General features: G+C 38.8%; 1 protein-coding gene across 3 annotated transcripts in view; it reads right to left on the minus strand.

Moving 5' to 3' along the window:
• Positions 1-1,039: 1,039 nt before the first annotated feature.
• The window catches only part of AUH (AU RNA binding methylglutaconyl-CoA hydratase), a 178,456-nt gene continuing 164,720 nt past the window's right edge, over positions 1,040-14,775 (minus strand). Inside the window, exons 5-8 of one of the 3 annotated variants that reach the window (XM_037798436.1) lie at positions 11,114-11,301; positions 6,436-6,486; positions 5,218-5,265; positions 1,040-4,263 (exon numbers count right to left, since the gene is read on the minus strand). In XM_037798436.1, the coding sequence (XP_037654364.1) occupies positions 4,186-4,263; positions 5,218-5,265; positions 6,436-6,486; positions 11,114-11,301 (365 nt within the window). In that variant the 3' untranslated portion in view covers positions 1,040-4,185. The remainder of the gene's footprint in view (positions 4,264-5,217; positions 5,266-6,435; positions 6,487-11,113; positions 11,302-14,775) is intronic. The other 2 variants (XM_037798437.1, XM_037798435.1) reach the window with 2 other exon arrangements.

Consider the following 14,775-nt stretch of genomic DNA (forward strand, 5'->3'; position numbering starts at 1 on the left):
CTTGCCAGAACGGATGCACAGCCAGAAACGTGGCAGGCGCGCCGCACAAAAGAACACAGCAGTACTTATACCCTATCCCTAATACACAGGTCCCTCCCGTTTCCCCATTGGCTGCATACTCCAAAGGTTACAGCCTATCCAAGAGAGCTAACCAGCCCGCCTTTGAGATTTTGAATTGTACAGCCTATCAAAGGGAATTAATAGTTTAAATTTCCGGCCGAGAGTTCCCGCCTTTGATTATACCCCATATTCCTTTACATTCCAGTAACCCTGGTTATTTTGCCCATATAAGGAGCTGGCGTTGATTCTAGGCTTACGTCATGGCTCTCTCTCTCCTTCCGTTTACCACGGAGCCAGTTTAAGACAGTTCTGCCACCAAGTCTCCATTTTCCCTATTCCATGTTGCCTTTATGTGAAAGCTAAACTTAACCCTTTCTTAGAGATTCCCTCCTCTTTCTTTTTAAACTCTTTTTAGTTTTCACATTCTAGTTTCTCAAATTTGCTAAGATGAATGCACAACTATATGATGGTACTATGAACACCATATACACCATGGATGATTGTATGGTATATGACTATATCTCAGTAATGAATTAAAAAAAAAAAAAAAGGATGTCAAGAAGCTTTTTTTTACCCCCTTGCTACAAGGTGTAATGTAGAGATAAACACAAAATCTCGTTGCAAATTTGACCCATATTGGACTGGCAAAGCTGAATATCAAGCAAACAGCTAGTTTGGGACTGATTTTGTCTGACCTTGCTGCTGATTTGTAGAAAAGCACGACACCATATCCGTGGACACTGAGGGCAGTTTGAAAGTCAATTATGGTTTTTAAAAAATTAGAATCATTTGCTCATAGAGTTCATCAGAGTTTTGAACAATCCCTGGCCTTCCTCACGACATCCAAAGCCAGGTCTTTTGGAAAACATTTTATTTTCATGCTCAGTGAAATATGAAGAGAAAAGTTGTGTTTTGCAGATGAAATGGTGCTGATACTAAAAAAAAAATAGGTCACTTTCAAAAAAAAAGTATTTTTTCCTTTGGTGACACATGTAGCCATTTATTTTTAAATACACTATTAGAAAAAGATTTTCATTGCTATTTTGATAAAGCCCAATAAATACTGATGTACACAGTAAGTAATATTTAACTAGCCTAATGGACAAACAATAGCAGCACGATTAAATATCAAAATACAGCTGACTGCCAGGGTTTTTGACCCCAAATAAGACCAAAAGTAGTGCGTATCACAATTTGTTCAAGTGAGCAAAAGGGTAAGAGGCCAGCCAGCCACAAACCCACGTGAAAAATATGCACTTTTCTGTGAGTATCACATCCAAGAATTGACACTCTGCTACCTTAACCCATGTACAAAGCATCTTCTAAGTATTGTTAGAAAAACAACACCTTGCTATAAGTCATGCATTTCTGATAGCTAGAAGAGAGAGGAAGAAAAGGAACTGATTCACTGGAGAACTAGATCCACTTATTATCGAAAACAAACACAAACTTGAAATGATCCTTTAAATCACAGGAATGAATCACAGGAAATCCAAGTCTCGTTTTGGCCGTGATTAGAACTTTTCTTGAGTTTCAGAATCTCAGTAACTGGGAGACTTCTTTTGCTTTCATAGATAAGTTATAAATTAACCAGCACTAAATCAAGACCAGTACGTCGCCATGCTCTGAGATGAGGGAAATGTTTCCCTCTTTATTTCGCTTTTATCTACTGAGTTTTACTATGTCCGATTAATCATCCGCTTTTTCTCAGAGTTTCCTTTAGTACATTCTGAACATATGCCTATAGCTTCTGCATTGCCAACTCGCGTTCGTCTTCTGCCATGGTTTCAGCATAAGGATGGGCAAACATTTCCCGTGCTGGAGAGCCAGTCAAGAGGAGCTGCCGTGGCAGCTGCAGGGCCGCCTCCAGAAGCACCTTTGCCTTGGGGAACGAGGGTTAGTTAGGACTCCTCTCCAGCATCACAGTGCTCTGCTGAAAGGAAAATCAAGGCTAAGGCAAACGTTTATAGAGAATGGGGCAGATGCTTCCCTCTTGCTGTAATATTTGAAGTTACTACAGGATGTCTTTGTTTTCATATACACTCCAGTGACTTAATCAGAACTTGTTAGGAGATTAAATGGGACTCTATCAGCAACAGACGAGACCATGAATCCACGTTAAAAGACGAGACAAGCCATTCAGCACACTCATAATATATTTTCTCCTTCCCTTTTACATAATCATTTCCTGCTCAGTTAAAATGGAAATGGCATTTTAGCATGTCATATACAGGACACAAAATGGCCCTGAAACCTTAAAAGGACTAACAGAACAAGTACCAGTGCTTTATTTGTGAATTACCACGCTTGAAATGAACAGCTCAGCAAGTTTGTCAGTAAACAAAATGTGCACGCCACCAGATATGATCACCGGAGGGACTTAAATGTGAATTTTAATAAGCCCCTTTTATATTATGCTGATCAGCTGAGCCGTCATCATTAATCTGCAGTGTCTCAGGGCCAAGGTGATTATGAAAACAGCACTCTCAGTTTACACCCATTAGTGGATCCAACCACCCCACTTTTATTAGGCTAAACATCAGCTGGTGGCAAGTCTGTATTTCCTTCCTAAGGTTTTTAGAATTGAGATTGAGAAATTAATGTCCAAAATTAAAAAAAAAAAAGTTTCAGTGATTTTAAAAATGAAAAATCCATATGCTTTCAAACAGCAGTGAATCACAGGGAGGAGTATGTAAACAGGCAATAAAATAGGTAGTTATTCAGTAAGCCAAAATTCAAAAGGAGAATAATTTATGAATGTGCTTAGACTTCACTATAATGAAGCACAGCTGCAGAATGGCCATTGGACAAGGGGTGATTCCAGAGCCAACAAATACACGAAGTACAGGTCTTTGAAAAGCTGGGCTTCTCCCATGCTGCTTGTCACAGAATTGGACATATATCTCAGAAGACAGTCTGGTTTGAGAAAATGAATATAAAATAAAGCTTTCTAGACTTATTTCAGAGAGCTGTAACATGCTCTTTCCTTTATCACCCTGAATCCTACAATGCACCATCTCCCATGTCCTTCACATCTATCCCCCAACCCCTGCGGACATGGTTATTAAATTCAAACGTGCCCACCGTGACCTTCCATTTATAGTTCTTTGCGAGGTCAGTAGTAGAAAGGCATGATCTTTCTGTTAGTTGGGAGAAAGTGTGGTTGTCTTCACCTCCTTCCCTTACTGAAACTGGATGCAAACAGCTGGGGGTTAGGAAGGAGAGAAGAGGTGCCACTTTACTCTTAATCCATGACCTCAAGCCATTTCTTATGATCCAACCTTGGCTGCACCATTTTCTTTCTTCCTTTTTGAATCAGCCCAATCCTTGGTTGGGCCCATGGACTAGCCACTTGCTAGGAAGAGGACTTGGAAATACAGTAGTTCCAGGTCTCTGATCAACTTCCCAAGCCCTCTGGCCTCAGTCTCTGACTGAGTTAATTCTTCACCATCCACACTGTAGTCTAGGACTGACTTAGAGGCCACTTGATAGGGAAAACAGGCATGGAAAGGCTGTTGCTTCTGAAACCCAAAATGCAATTATTTAGTCAATTCAAAAAGGGGGAAAGAGAACATTTTTCAAGTTAGTTTTCTTTTCACTAATTTTATTTATACGTGGTAATTTTCATTGATTCGTTTTTCAGGTTGAGATGTATATATTTAAGTGTATACGTATGTGCGTGAGCATGTGTATAATCCTTTAGAAATTTTATTTGGCATAACTTCCCATTTTTGGTATACAGAAATCATTTTATTTTCTTAAAGCAGCACAGTAGACATACAATCAATATTATTTCCTAGAGTGTGCAATACATAAATTATTCACATTTAAAAAAATTAAGAATGGAAAGCCTCATATGCAAGAAATTTTTTAAATGTCTAACTAATTTTGGACCCGGGTTTTTGACAATATATATACTAGTAGCTTTAACAATCTGAATGACTATGACATGATATACATTTGAGCTAAATACATGTATGCATCCATTCCAGATGTTTAATACACTATATGAATAATTTGCTTTTCACTTTGGTCGTTGAAATTCCATATGCTGAGGCATACAGTGTATCTGAAAGATACTGCCAGAAGTACCTTTATTATATTGGCATTTTAAATGTTTTTCTCTCATTCTCCTTTATAGCGAGGGGGCCTTTTCTCTTTAAAAGCAAGAAGACCTTCAAGTCTGTCTTTCGTTGGAATGGTCTAAGAAAAACAAAACATTCTGTTATCTGAACCAAAAATTTAAAAGCAACTATAAGGTTAACAAACTTAATCTGAGAGAACTAATTAGAAGCACATTCTAAAATTTTAAAATCTACCAGTCATTTAAACAGTCCTCCTAATTATGTTACTAAATTTATCATCTAACTCCAAATACGCTTTTATGACTTTTCTTCACACTCTGAGGTTGTCTATTTCTGAGATATCTGTAATGACATGCGCTCATTAATGAGAGATTGTAAGACACAAGTATGTACAAACAGGTGGGGGGTAACCCTCTACATATTGTTCATAATTCAGGACACCACCATGCTTGAAGAGGAACTGATGCAATTTCCAGTCCTCAGGAAAAGGAGAACAGAAAGTTCCGCTACTTCAGATGCCCCCAAAGTTACATCTTTTGGGGACCAAAAAAAAAAAAAAAAAAAAAGGTCCCTCTCTAGAAAGCCCTCCTAATTTCTGTACAAAAATGTAAACTGTACAATTTAATGAGTGAACTTCCAGTCTTCTAGTGGCAGGACATAAGGCTCAAAGCTTCAGTTAAAGCTAAGGAACTGCAAACACTAATATGTGCACCCGGCAGGCTCGAAACTCATCACCACCCTCCCACCATCACTGTACACATGGAATTAAGAGTTCAGCCTATACACAGAGAAAACAGCCATGAACCTGAAGAGAAAGGTACAGCATGAATGGTACTGACTTCTTCCAAGAGTTTTCTAAATTACATAGACAAGAGACATTAATCCAGTATGTGGAACCAAATCAGTCATACAAGCTGGTAATAGTCAAATAGCAGAAGCAACTAATTTCAATCCATTTGCATGATTTCAGAATGGGCATGAGGCTCAGTAACATAATTCATTTAAATTAAACAGAAGGTAAACATAATTTGTAAGAGTGCATCCTCATTGAATTTGTGATTGTTTTACATACCTGAGCATAACAGGCTTCTTCTATGGCTAACCCTGTTACTAAGTCAACCTAAAAATAAAAACATAATTCATTTCAGCAGGATTTACTTTTAAAAAACTGTGGTACATGCAATATAAATTCAAATTTAATAACCCTATCCCCAAAGAATGGAAGCCTTCAATGTAGTACAGCAGATCTGAGGTCTGACCAGCAAGAGAGACTCACGCCTGGCTGCCTGGGTGCAAATCCTGGCTCTACCACTTAGGAGGCGTGCATCCTCAGGTAAGTTATTTGGCTTCTCTGTCGTCGGAGAGTCACCTCTACACTCGGGGCTAATTAAAGTACCTACCAAACGGGGGTAATGTGAGGATTACATGAGTTCATCTAGGTAAAGCCTTATAAGCACTTAACAGATGTTATGAAAAACTTGGCACACAATAAGGACTATAAGGGGTGTTTGCTATTGTTGTTACTATTATAAAAATTTTTAAAAACATCAATCAACTATGCAAATTTTTAAAACTGCATTTGCTGCTAGCAAATTCAATCTCTTTTTACTGCTTTGGAGCGCAGGAAGATATAGTGGCTCCTGGGTCTGAAAGGAAGAAGTACCATCTTCAACATTCCCATAATGTGGTCGAAAACTTAATTAAAAATTGTAATTAAAAACCCAATGTAAATGAGTACCTGCATTGCCTCCTTCCTCACCTACCTCTCTCACCTACCCTGAGTCTCCACTTCTTGGGAGACATCTACCTGGGGTAACCTTACAGATTTACCTTTTTTATGTGTATCTCCCTGCAGAAAGTAGAGCAAGAAGTTTAAAGTAGAGAGAGCTAGACTCAGCTTTGAGCTAGGAAGTTTTCCTTGGAATATTTTTTAAATCATATGATACTGATGCTGAGAATACACAGAATGCCATTTTCTTTCGGTTGTCTATGAATACTTACCAATAAATCTATTAACTCAATGGCAAAAATAACTAACTTGTTATAAGCTGCAGGGCACTGGTGGAATTACCAAATTCTGATTATGCTACGGAATCAGCAATAATCACAAGCGGAATGAAATCAATGATGTGGCTAAAAAGAACCTCAGTGGCTTTCAGTAATAGTAGTATTCAAACAGCTATATTTTAACACTTGAAAAAATCATGGAGATGTCTAAACATGGTCCATTTATATTAAATCCCCACTATCCATGCCAGCAACAACAAACACAAGTAGTAAGGTAACTTACCTCCATCCCTTGATTAATTGCTAATTTTGCCACTCTCATGGCAACAGGTCCCTAAAATTCAAATGAAAGAAGAGCAGATTTCAATTACTGTTTATGCAAATTATGCTGTACATCCCAGTATATTTCAGAAATTCCCACTGCTAGACCCATGGGATAGAACCAACAATGGTTGTGAAATAGGAGATGGAAAATTTCTTTTCTGAGCCTTGCAAGATCTTAATTACAGTGCAACTATAACAACTGTATTGTGCTGGTGGTGACCTCTAGATTCTTAAGATCAGCAGGTAGTGTGTGTCCAGCAGAGTGCTTACCATTCTTCAACAATTTCCCCTCAGAGTTAAGTAGGGAAAAGGAAAGGCGATAAACTGGTTGTTGGCTCAACAATACACTGATTAGTGGTGAACAGAAGGTTGGGTTGGAGATGAGGGTGACGCTACTGATTAATATGGTGTTCAGACAGACCAATTTCAGTTGCTGGCTCTGGATCTTTCCTTGTTGGCATCAACAGCTAACCAAGATGACAAACTATCAATAAAGATATGTCCCCTAGGCAGTGTTCCCACATCGCAAAGAAGCTTAAAGTGCAAATATACATATCTTTCAGGATGTGTAAGGTTCAACTGAAGGAAGAACTGAGATATCCTCTATGAGAAGGAAAATGTTTACTCTGTCTTGTAGAAGTTGAACTCTTACCAAACTATGCTACAGAAAACCACACTCCTCCAGAAACCATTTATCTCTTTCATTACTTTTTAAATTAAAAACAAAAAATGTTTATGGGTGATGAATTTGAATTCAATGGCATAGAGTCTTCAGAATTAAAATACAAGGTAGGCACTAAATAACAGGTACAAGAGAGAACCCTAATAGATACTAGGTAAATGGATAAACAGATAAATGCATGAAAAATACCATTTCTTGCCTATTTAGGGGTTTCTAGCACCAAATTTTACCTATTTAAATTGTATTCCTAAGTCACATCCTTAAAAATCTTTTTCAGAGGCCACAATTTTCCAAGGCTTTATTAGTTAGTCTCAGTTATAATTCTTCCCTTATGTGATCTGCATGTGAAGTATCACACTGGAACCATTTATTTCATGATCATGAATCCATTTTTGTTTGTTTGTTTGTTTTTGTTAAAACAGCGTGCTTCTCTCAATGAGGACTCTTTTCCGTTTTTACCTCCAAATGATCCAGACAAGGGCTGGTCAAGCTTTCACATGCACCCGAGTCCCAGGGCCCTTGTTAATGTGCAAATTCTGATTCTGTAGGTCTGGGGTAGAGCCTGGGACTCTGTAGGTCTAACAAGCTCCCACAGGATGCTGATTTGGGTAGTAAGGTTTAGAAAACCTTGAAAAGATAGGAAAATGAAAAATACTATATTACAGGTAACCCTTGATTCAGTTAGCTTCCCTTTGGAAACATAAAACTCATGTCCCTTCTCTACAAACCTTCTGTCTCACACACAGAAATGGAAGTAACATATAATACTGAAAGCACCCAGAAATACTATTTTTCACAGGAGCTTTCTTATTTTTTGAAATAGTAATCATTCAGTGACCAGTGACAAAATTAGGATTGGAAAAGTGAAGCTTCCATCTCAAATTTCATTTTGTAACTTTTGCATATAGTTTCACAGTTATACATTTTGTGAATTCAATCAGCATCTCCTTATGCATTTGTTTGACCTGGGGAAAATTTCCTTTTAACAATTAATCCTCTCAGAGGAGTGAGCATCCTTCATATGAAAGATGACGAAGGCATGAACTGGGACACGATGACAGCCGGGTGTACCACCTGGCAGAATGGAGCTGGATGCCTGGTTAGGTGTGGGAGAGAGGGAGGCAGAGAAGACGACAAGGCCACTTGTTCTCCAGTGGGGTGACATGTAGTCAGTGACGTCATTAACTGCATTGAGGACCATGAAAGAAAGACCATACTTGACAGGAGTGAAGATAAGGAATCTGAACATCAGAACTGCTTAGGGACTAATGAGCCATCTATGTGGCATTCTGAAGCAGGTAAACTGAAAGCTTGTATCAGAAGAGCAGGAGGGGCCATGAGGAATCAAAATCGGAAGCATGCATGCTGTAACTTTTCTTAAACATGCCCTTTATTTAAACTGAAATGTGCTTTGTTCATGAAGTTGTATGTCAAGTAAAGTCAATATACCAATATTTAAATTATAACTTTCCTGATACTTGTACCTTGAATCTCTTCTTAGAGAGGCATTTCCCTAATATTTTGGGGAACAATACTAATAGCAAACTTAGAGTGAGTCTTTTTTTTAAGGCAATAAAAATCTTTTTTATTAGCTCTCTTTACATTAATTCAACAAATATTTACTGAGCCTTGACTAAATGTAAGGTTCTGTGTTACCTTATATGGGGAATAAATTATATAAGGGCTGTGCCCTAAAAGAGGTTATAGCTTATATGTTAATTAAGAAGGAACAATGTAATAATAATACCTGACAATGTGATTTTAGAAAACAAACTCAACAGAGAGCTCTGAGTCTGAGAGCTATTAGGGACAGATGCATCAAAGAAGAGCTAGGCCTTGACTGATTTTTTAAAAGGTGGCAATGGGTATGGGAGGTGGGTATCAAGGGTGAGAAAATAGGAAGCCTTCAGACGGCCAGCTGGGTAGGCACTTTCCAACTCTGGTCCATAGAGCTCTCACTACCACTCTACGGCAATGCTCCAAGAGGTCTGCACGTGCTGGTTATGAATTTAATTCTTCACAATAAAATACAAATCTATACTCGAAACACTTTTTAAAATTAAAGACATCTCAAACGTGTTCTTGAGAAATATCGAACAGGTTTGCACCCACCAAGCACTAAGTCAGGTTAGCTTACTGAAATGTCATAAACTCAAAACTGAATGTTAACAAAGTAGCTCTATCTATTGGGGTTCCACATACACAGTACCAGGAAAAAGGGGAGATCTACCTCTTACAACAATTAAAAATGGAAACCCTAGGCTCTGCCCAGGCTGTGGTGTGGGAAAGCAGCTGGGGATGGAGCCATATAGGTGGGCTGAGGCCAGACTGCAGAGCTCCTTGTTGAAGGCCAGGCCGAGAGTTCAGCACTAATCTTGTAATCAGGGGAAAAATATTATTGATTTATTTTTTAAGTGAAATTTAAGTGCCGAATTTGATGAGTTTTGATAAATATATAGACCTGTTTAACCGTTACTCCAATGAAGTTATTTATATCACTCCAGAATATTCTCTCATACTCCTTACCAACCAATCCTCAGCCCCCTAAAGGTAACCACTGTCCTACTTTCCATCACCTAGACAATTCTGGCCTACTATAGATTTTGGAGAATGGAAGTGGTGTGATTGGCAGCACTGCTGCAAGAAGATATATTTGGCAGGAAGAGATATCGGAAGGACTTATGCCAGAGAGTGCAGGGGTGAGTTAGGAGGCAGCTGGCACAGCCAGGCAGACAGAACAGCACTGCTCCTCCAGAATGGGAGGCACACTGTGGTCAACTGGGAAGACACTACTGCCCACTGGTACGGCCACTGTGGCCCCAGAGGATGGCTGTGTAGGTCTTCCCAGCACCTCCCCATCTCCACGTCTCTGCGATGTGCTGTGGCACTTCACTGAGGTCCCAGGTCCAGTTTTGGTGTCTTCTGTACCCTCCAACACATAAAATAAATAAGACAAAAGGGCACATGTGGGATGCTGTAAGCCCCTACCACTTCAGTATGCATTGTGGTCCTTTCCAAGTACCTCTAGATGATTGCAAACATTCTCAAGCTGAACTCGAAGGAAACCTTCTAGAACTGGATGTGACACTGTGAACAAATGTGAGTGGGTATATGCATTTTTATGAGGAGAAGTGTCATTAGATTCTCAAAAGGATCCATGGTCTAAAACCGGGTTATGAATCCTGTTTGAGTTAGGTGGCTCTGAGTTAGAGATGAAGTTTTTTGACTCCAGAAATGGTTAGGGGGTTTATAACATTTGAAACTCCATTAGGGGTGAAGAGATATCACTAATCATTTTTGTGGTGAAAGAAGACTCCTCTTTTCAAGTTAAAATCCTATAATCCATGATTTCAGACCAAAGGAATACTGGAAAATACACATGAAACAGTGACAGAACAAAGTAACCCTTAAAACAGGACCTTCGATCCACAGTTACCAATATTACTTGTTAGTAGAGTCATATTTGAGTAAATGTGTAATACATTTCAGATTTTTCAATTGTAAATGTGAGGAAGTATATTATGCACAAAGGAGTTGATACAATACCTGTAACACCATAAAAACAAACAGATGCAAAAAAACAAACAACTGTGGCATTTCAAGCAGGTTACCTAAAATTAAGCTATAACAATGAAAGACCAATTTGGCATAATAAACTGCGGCCTCCTTATTAGAGGTTTCAGCTGGCTATCTACTTCGGTTTTGCCATGTGTGCCAAGTGTGGGTCATATGCTGTATCATCAAAGCATGGCTAAAGAAGCTTTCGGATTACCTTAATTTTAATTCTGAAGGATCTTAATGTTAATCTACTATGTTTCTAGTTTTATAGCTCCATATATCTCTTTACTTGTAAAGCAAACCTAGGATATCACAAGTAGGTGGGGTGACTGTTTTGGTCAATTTGTTATAAAGTTATCTAAAGAGAAGAAAAAAAGGAAAATAAATTTGGAAATACCTGAGGTAAAAACTCTTGTGCTAGGTCCAAGGCCTTTTTGTAGGCAGCATCCCCCTCTTGGTTCTGTTCTAGAACATGGCTGATCAAGCCTATTGCTTTGGCTTCATGGCCGTCTAGCACACGGGCGGAAAAGATGAGCTCCTTTGCCAGGGACATTCCAATGGCACGTGGCAATCTCTGCGTGCCCCCTGAAGAATGGATAAAAGAGAACATTCATGCAATGACTTCATATCCATTTAGTTTTTTGTTTTTTTAAGTCAGTATTACTTTTTTTTCATATGGCAATTTTTTTTATTGTGAACTTTAACATATATACATAACAGTGATAACTTTCAAAGTACAATTTCACAATTTGTTAGAGGGCAAATTTCAAAGAATGTCATGGGTCACAACTTCAGCCATTTCCTTTATTGTAAAATACAACATACATACCAAAAGGTGTCAACTCTTGATGTACAGCTCAACAAGCAGTTACATAGGTAATTTCAAAAACTGTTATGGGTTACAGTTCCACAGTCTCAGCCCCTTCCCTATTATGCAATACAAGGTATATATAGAAAGGTGAAGACCTTCAAGGCACAATTCAACAAGCAGCTATAGAGCAAATCCCAGACGATGCTACAGGCTTCAGTTCCACCATGTCATTTATCTCTTTCTAGCCATTCCAACACCCCAGCATCCTATATTTATATATAATTATATCAAGTTTCAGTATTCATAGACCTTTGTTCAATCTTATCTTGTTTGGTGCTACCCCTTCCTCTTAATCTCTTTCTCCATCTTCAGGGGTGTCTAAGCACTGAGCACCCTAACTTGTTCATATTAAAGGGGGTGTCAACAGCAGGGTCCCATTTAGTTTTCACACTTCAGTGGTTCACACCTTCATTTTACTAATAACTTTTTATTAGTCAAGATTTGTCACTGGCAAACTACCTCAAAACAGAACCTAACTTCTTAACTAAAGTTAATAAAATTAATAATGCCTCCAAAATAAAAGCACTTGGAGAATTTTACATCATTAACTGATTTGTAGCTGACTAGTATCTGCACCGTAGCTAGTCTATTCCTGAATCTAGCCCACATACATGACCAGGCCAGGAGCCATAAGCTGAACAGTAGTGGACAAGCAATGTTGTCCCTTAAGCTCATTTAATACAGGAATGCAGAGTTCCATCAAACTGGGCATTTTCCTTTCAGTTTAGATAAAACCTATCAAACTCTTAGAAGGTCAACACAAGTAGTTTTCTTAGAGAACAGTTTATGGTAAATGGATTGTAAACTAAATTTAACAAAAATAAAAACAGACGATTAAAATTTGTCCTGAAACTGAGTTTTGTCTTGGTAGTGTTTAATCTTCTAAGTGAAAGTCCTAATCATCCCATGATGTGCTACTCCACTAGCTTCTCCTCTTTTGAAGATGCTTTCCAACTGCAGGGGAAAGTCCACCAAGTATGGAGTCAGAAGCCATGACTTTGGTTTTGACTTTGCCATTTACTATTTTCAGGACTTTGGGAGTTGGTTAGCTCTTAAACATCAGGGTTCTTATTTCTTGGATAGGGGCAATAATGCCTTTAAAGGGATGCTGTAAGGATTAAATGAGAATATGCAGGTACACTTGGGAGGCACCATATAAATAAATGTAAGTCTATAATCAGCACATGTATGACCACTCTTAGCTGCCTGATCCACTCCACTAGCACTGGGCTTGAATGCCTGTGGGTTTGCCTAAAACTGCAAGAAAACATAGTTGTATATTGCATGACTTAGGGACAAGTTAGATCAGAGTAGTTTGATAGCCAAACATGTCTGTTCTGTTGAAGACTGGCTAATTCATTAGGTCTGCTGATCTATTCACTATGAAATCTAATGATGAGGTCAGGATCTCATTAACTAGAAAGTTGGACAAAAGCAGGTAATACAGGTTGAACCTCAATTTCCACCAATAAGAAAATGAGGACGGCTGCAACATTAGGATTTGTCTAAACCTTACCGTTAAAATGGCTGCTCAGCCGCCCAGGGCACGGGCAGCCAGAAGGCAGAGGGGCGGCTGACTGCCAAGTTTCAGAGGAAAAAGGGCAAACTGGTGGCCGGCTGTCCACACAAGCTCAGTGGGCTTCATTGATCCCACAAAGTTTAAAAATTTTTTTTTTCTGTATTAGTTGCCAACATTTAAAAGCTGGGTGATTTCACACAAAACTCAACTTCTGCCTGGGTACCAAGTGACTTATGTATAAATGCAATGCTCTCTAATTTGTCAGTGTCTACCGCTCTCTATTAACCCCAACACTTTACACTGAGCAGTTTGTTTTCCTTTAATCAAAGCAGCTTTAAGAGGAAGGTGAAGTATTTTTAATTCCCATCTCTATCAAAAGTGAGAATATGAAAAATAAATATGACAAGTTTCAAGAAAGCATATTTCCCTTCAGTAGTGAAGTCTATTCCTGCATGTTTAACCAAGTATGCTTGTGTTGGAAGAACACATATTAAGAACATAGCCAGTATTTAGAAAATATGGGTGAAAAAAACAAAAACAAAAACCCCAAACTCCAATGAATTGGAAAAGAGCTGGCATTTTAAATAGGGATTGCTTTGGAACATACATAACATGAATAATGCTTCTGTAAAAGCAGTTATTTATTGAGTGTTTAAACACCCAAGCAGTTAGAGATGGTGAGTTTACAAGAGTTTTACACGGTATGGCAGAAAATGTGTCTCTAAAAAGAAAGAGGCATTTATAAATTTAAATCCAACTGCAAATACCAATGCTCTCAGTATAGTAAAGATATAAGGAACAGGTTGCATGAAAATGATAATCTATTTATGGTGTTTCCAATGTCAGCTGATTAGAACCCAGATATAAATAATACAACCAAGATAGCTATATTTACACATGGATTTGATGGAAACAGTGATGAGACTGAAGAATTTATGGGTATAATAATCATGCTAAGCACAAGATTAGGAAATGATGCACTTTAGTGTGCTGTTAAAAGTTTAATGTAGGGGAGAGGCGGGGCAAGATGGCAGACTGATGAGCTGTAAGTTTTAGTTACTCCTCCAGGAAAGTAGGTAAAAAGCCAGGAACTGCGTGGACTGGACACCACAGAGCAATCTGTCTTTGGGCATACTTCATACAACACTCATGAAAACGTGGAACTGCTGAGATCAGCGAAATCTGTAAGTTTTTGCGGCCAGGGGACCCGCGCCCCTCCCTGCCAGGCTCAGTCCCGGGGGAGGAGGGGCTGTCAGCTCCGGGAAGGAGAAGGGAGAACTGCAGTGGCTGCTCTTATCGGAAACTCATTCTACTGATTCAAACTCCAACCACAGATAGACTGAGACCAGACACCAGAGGCTCTGAGAGCAGCCAGCCCAGCAGAGAGGAGACAGGCATAGAAAAAAAACAACACAAAAAACTCCAAAATAAAAGCAGAGGATTTTGGAGTTCTGGTGAACACAGAAAGGGGAAGGGCGGAGCTCAGGCCTTGAGGCGCATATGCAAATCCCGAAGCAAAGCTGATCTCTCTGCCCTGTGGACCTTTCCTTAATGGCCCTGGTTGCTTTGTCTATTAGCATTTCAATAACCCATTAGATCTCTGAGGAGGGCCGTTTTTTTTTGTTTGTTTGTTTTTGCTTTTGTTTTTTTTTTTAAATCCTTTTTTCTT

The sequence above is a fragment of the Choloepus didactylus genome, chromosome 10, assembly GCF_015220235.1.
Source record: "Choloepus didactylus isolate mChoDid1 chromosome 10, mChoDid1.pri, whole genome shotgun sequence".
Taxonomy (NCBI): domain Eukaryota; kingdom Metazoa; phylum Chordata; class Mammalia; order Pilosa; family Megalonychidae; genus Choloepus; species Choloepus didactylus.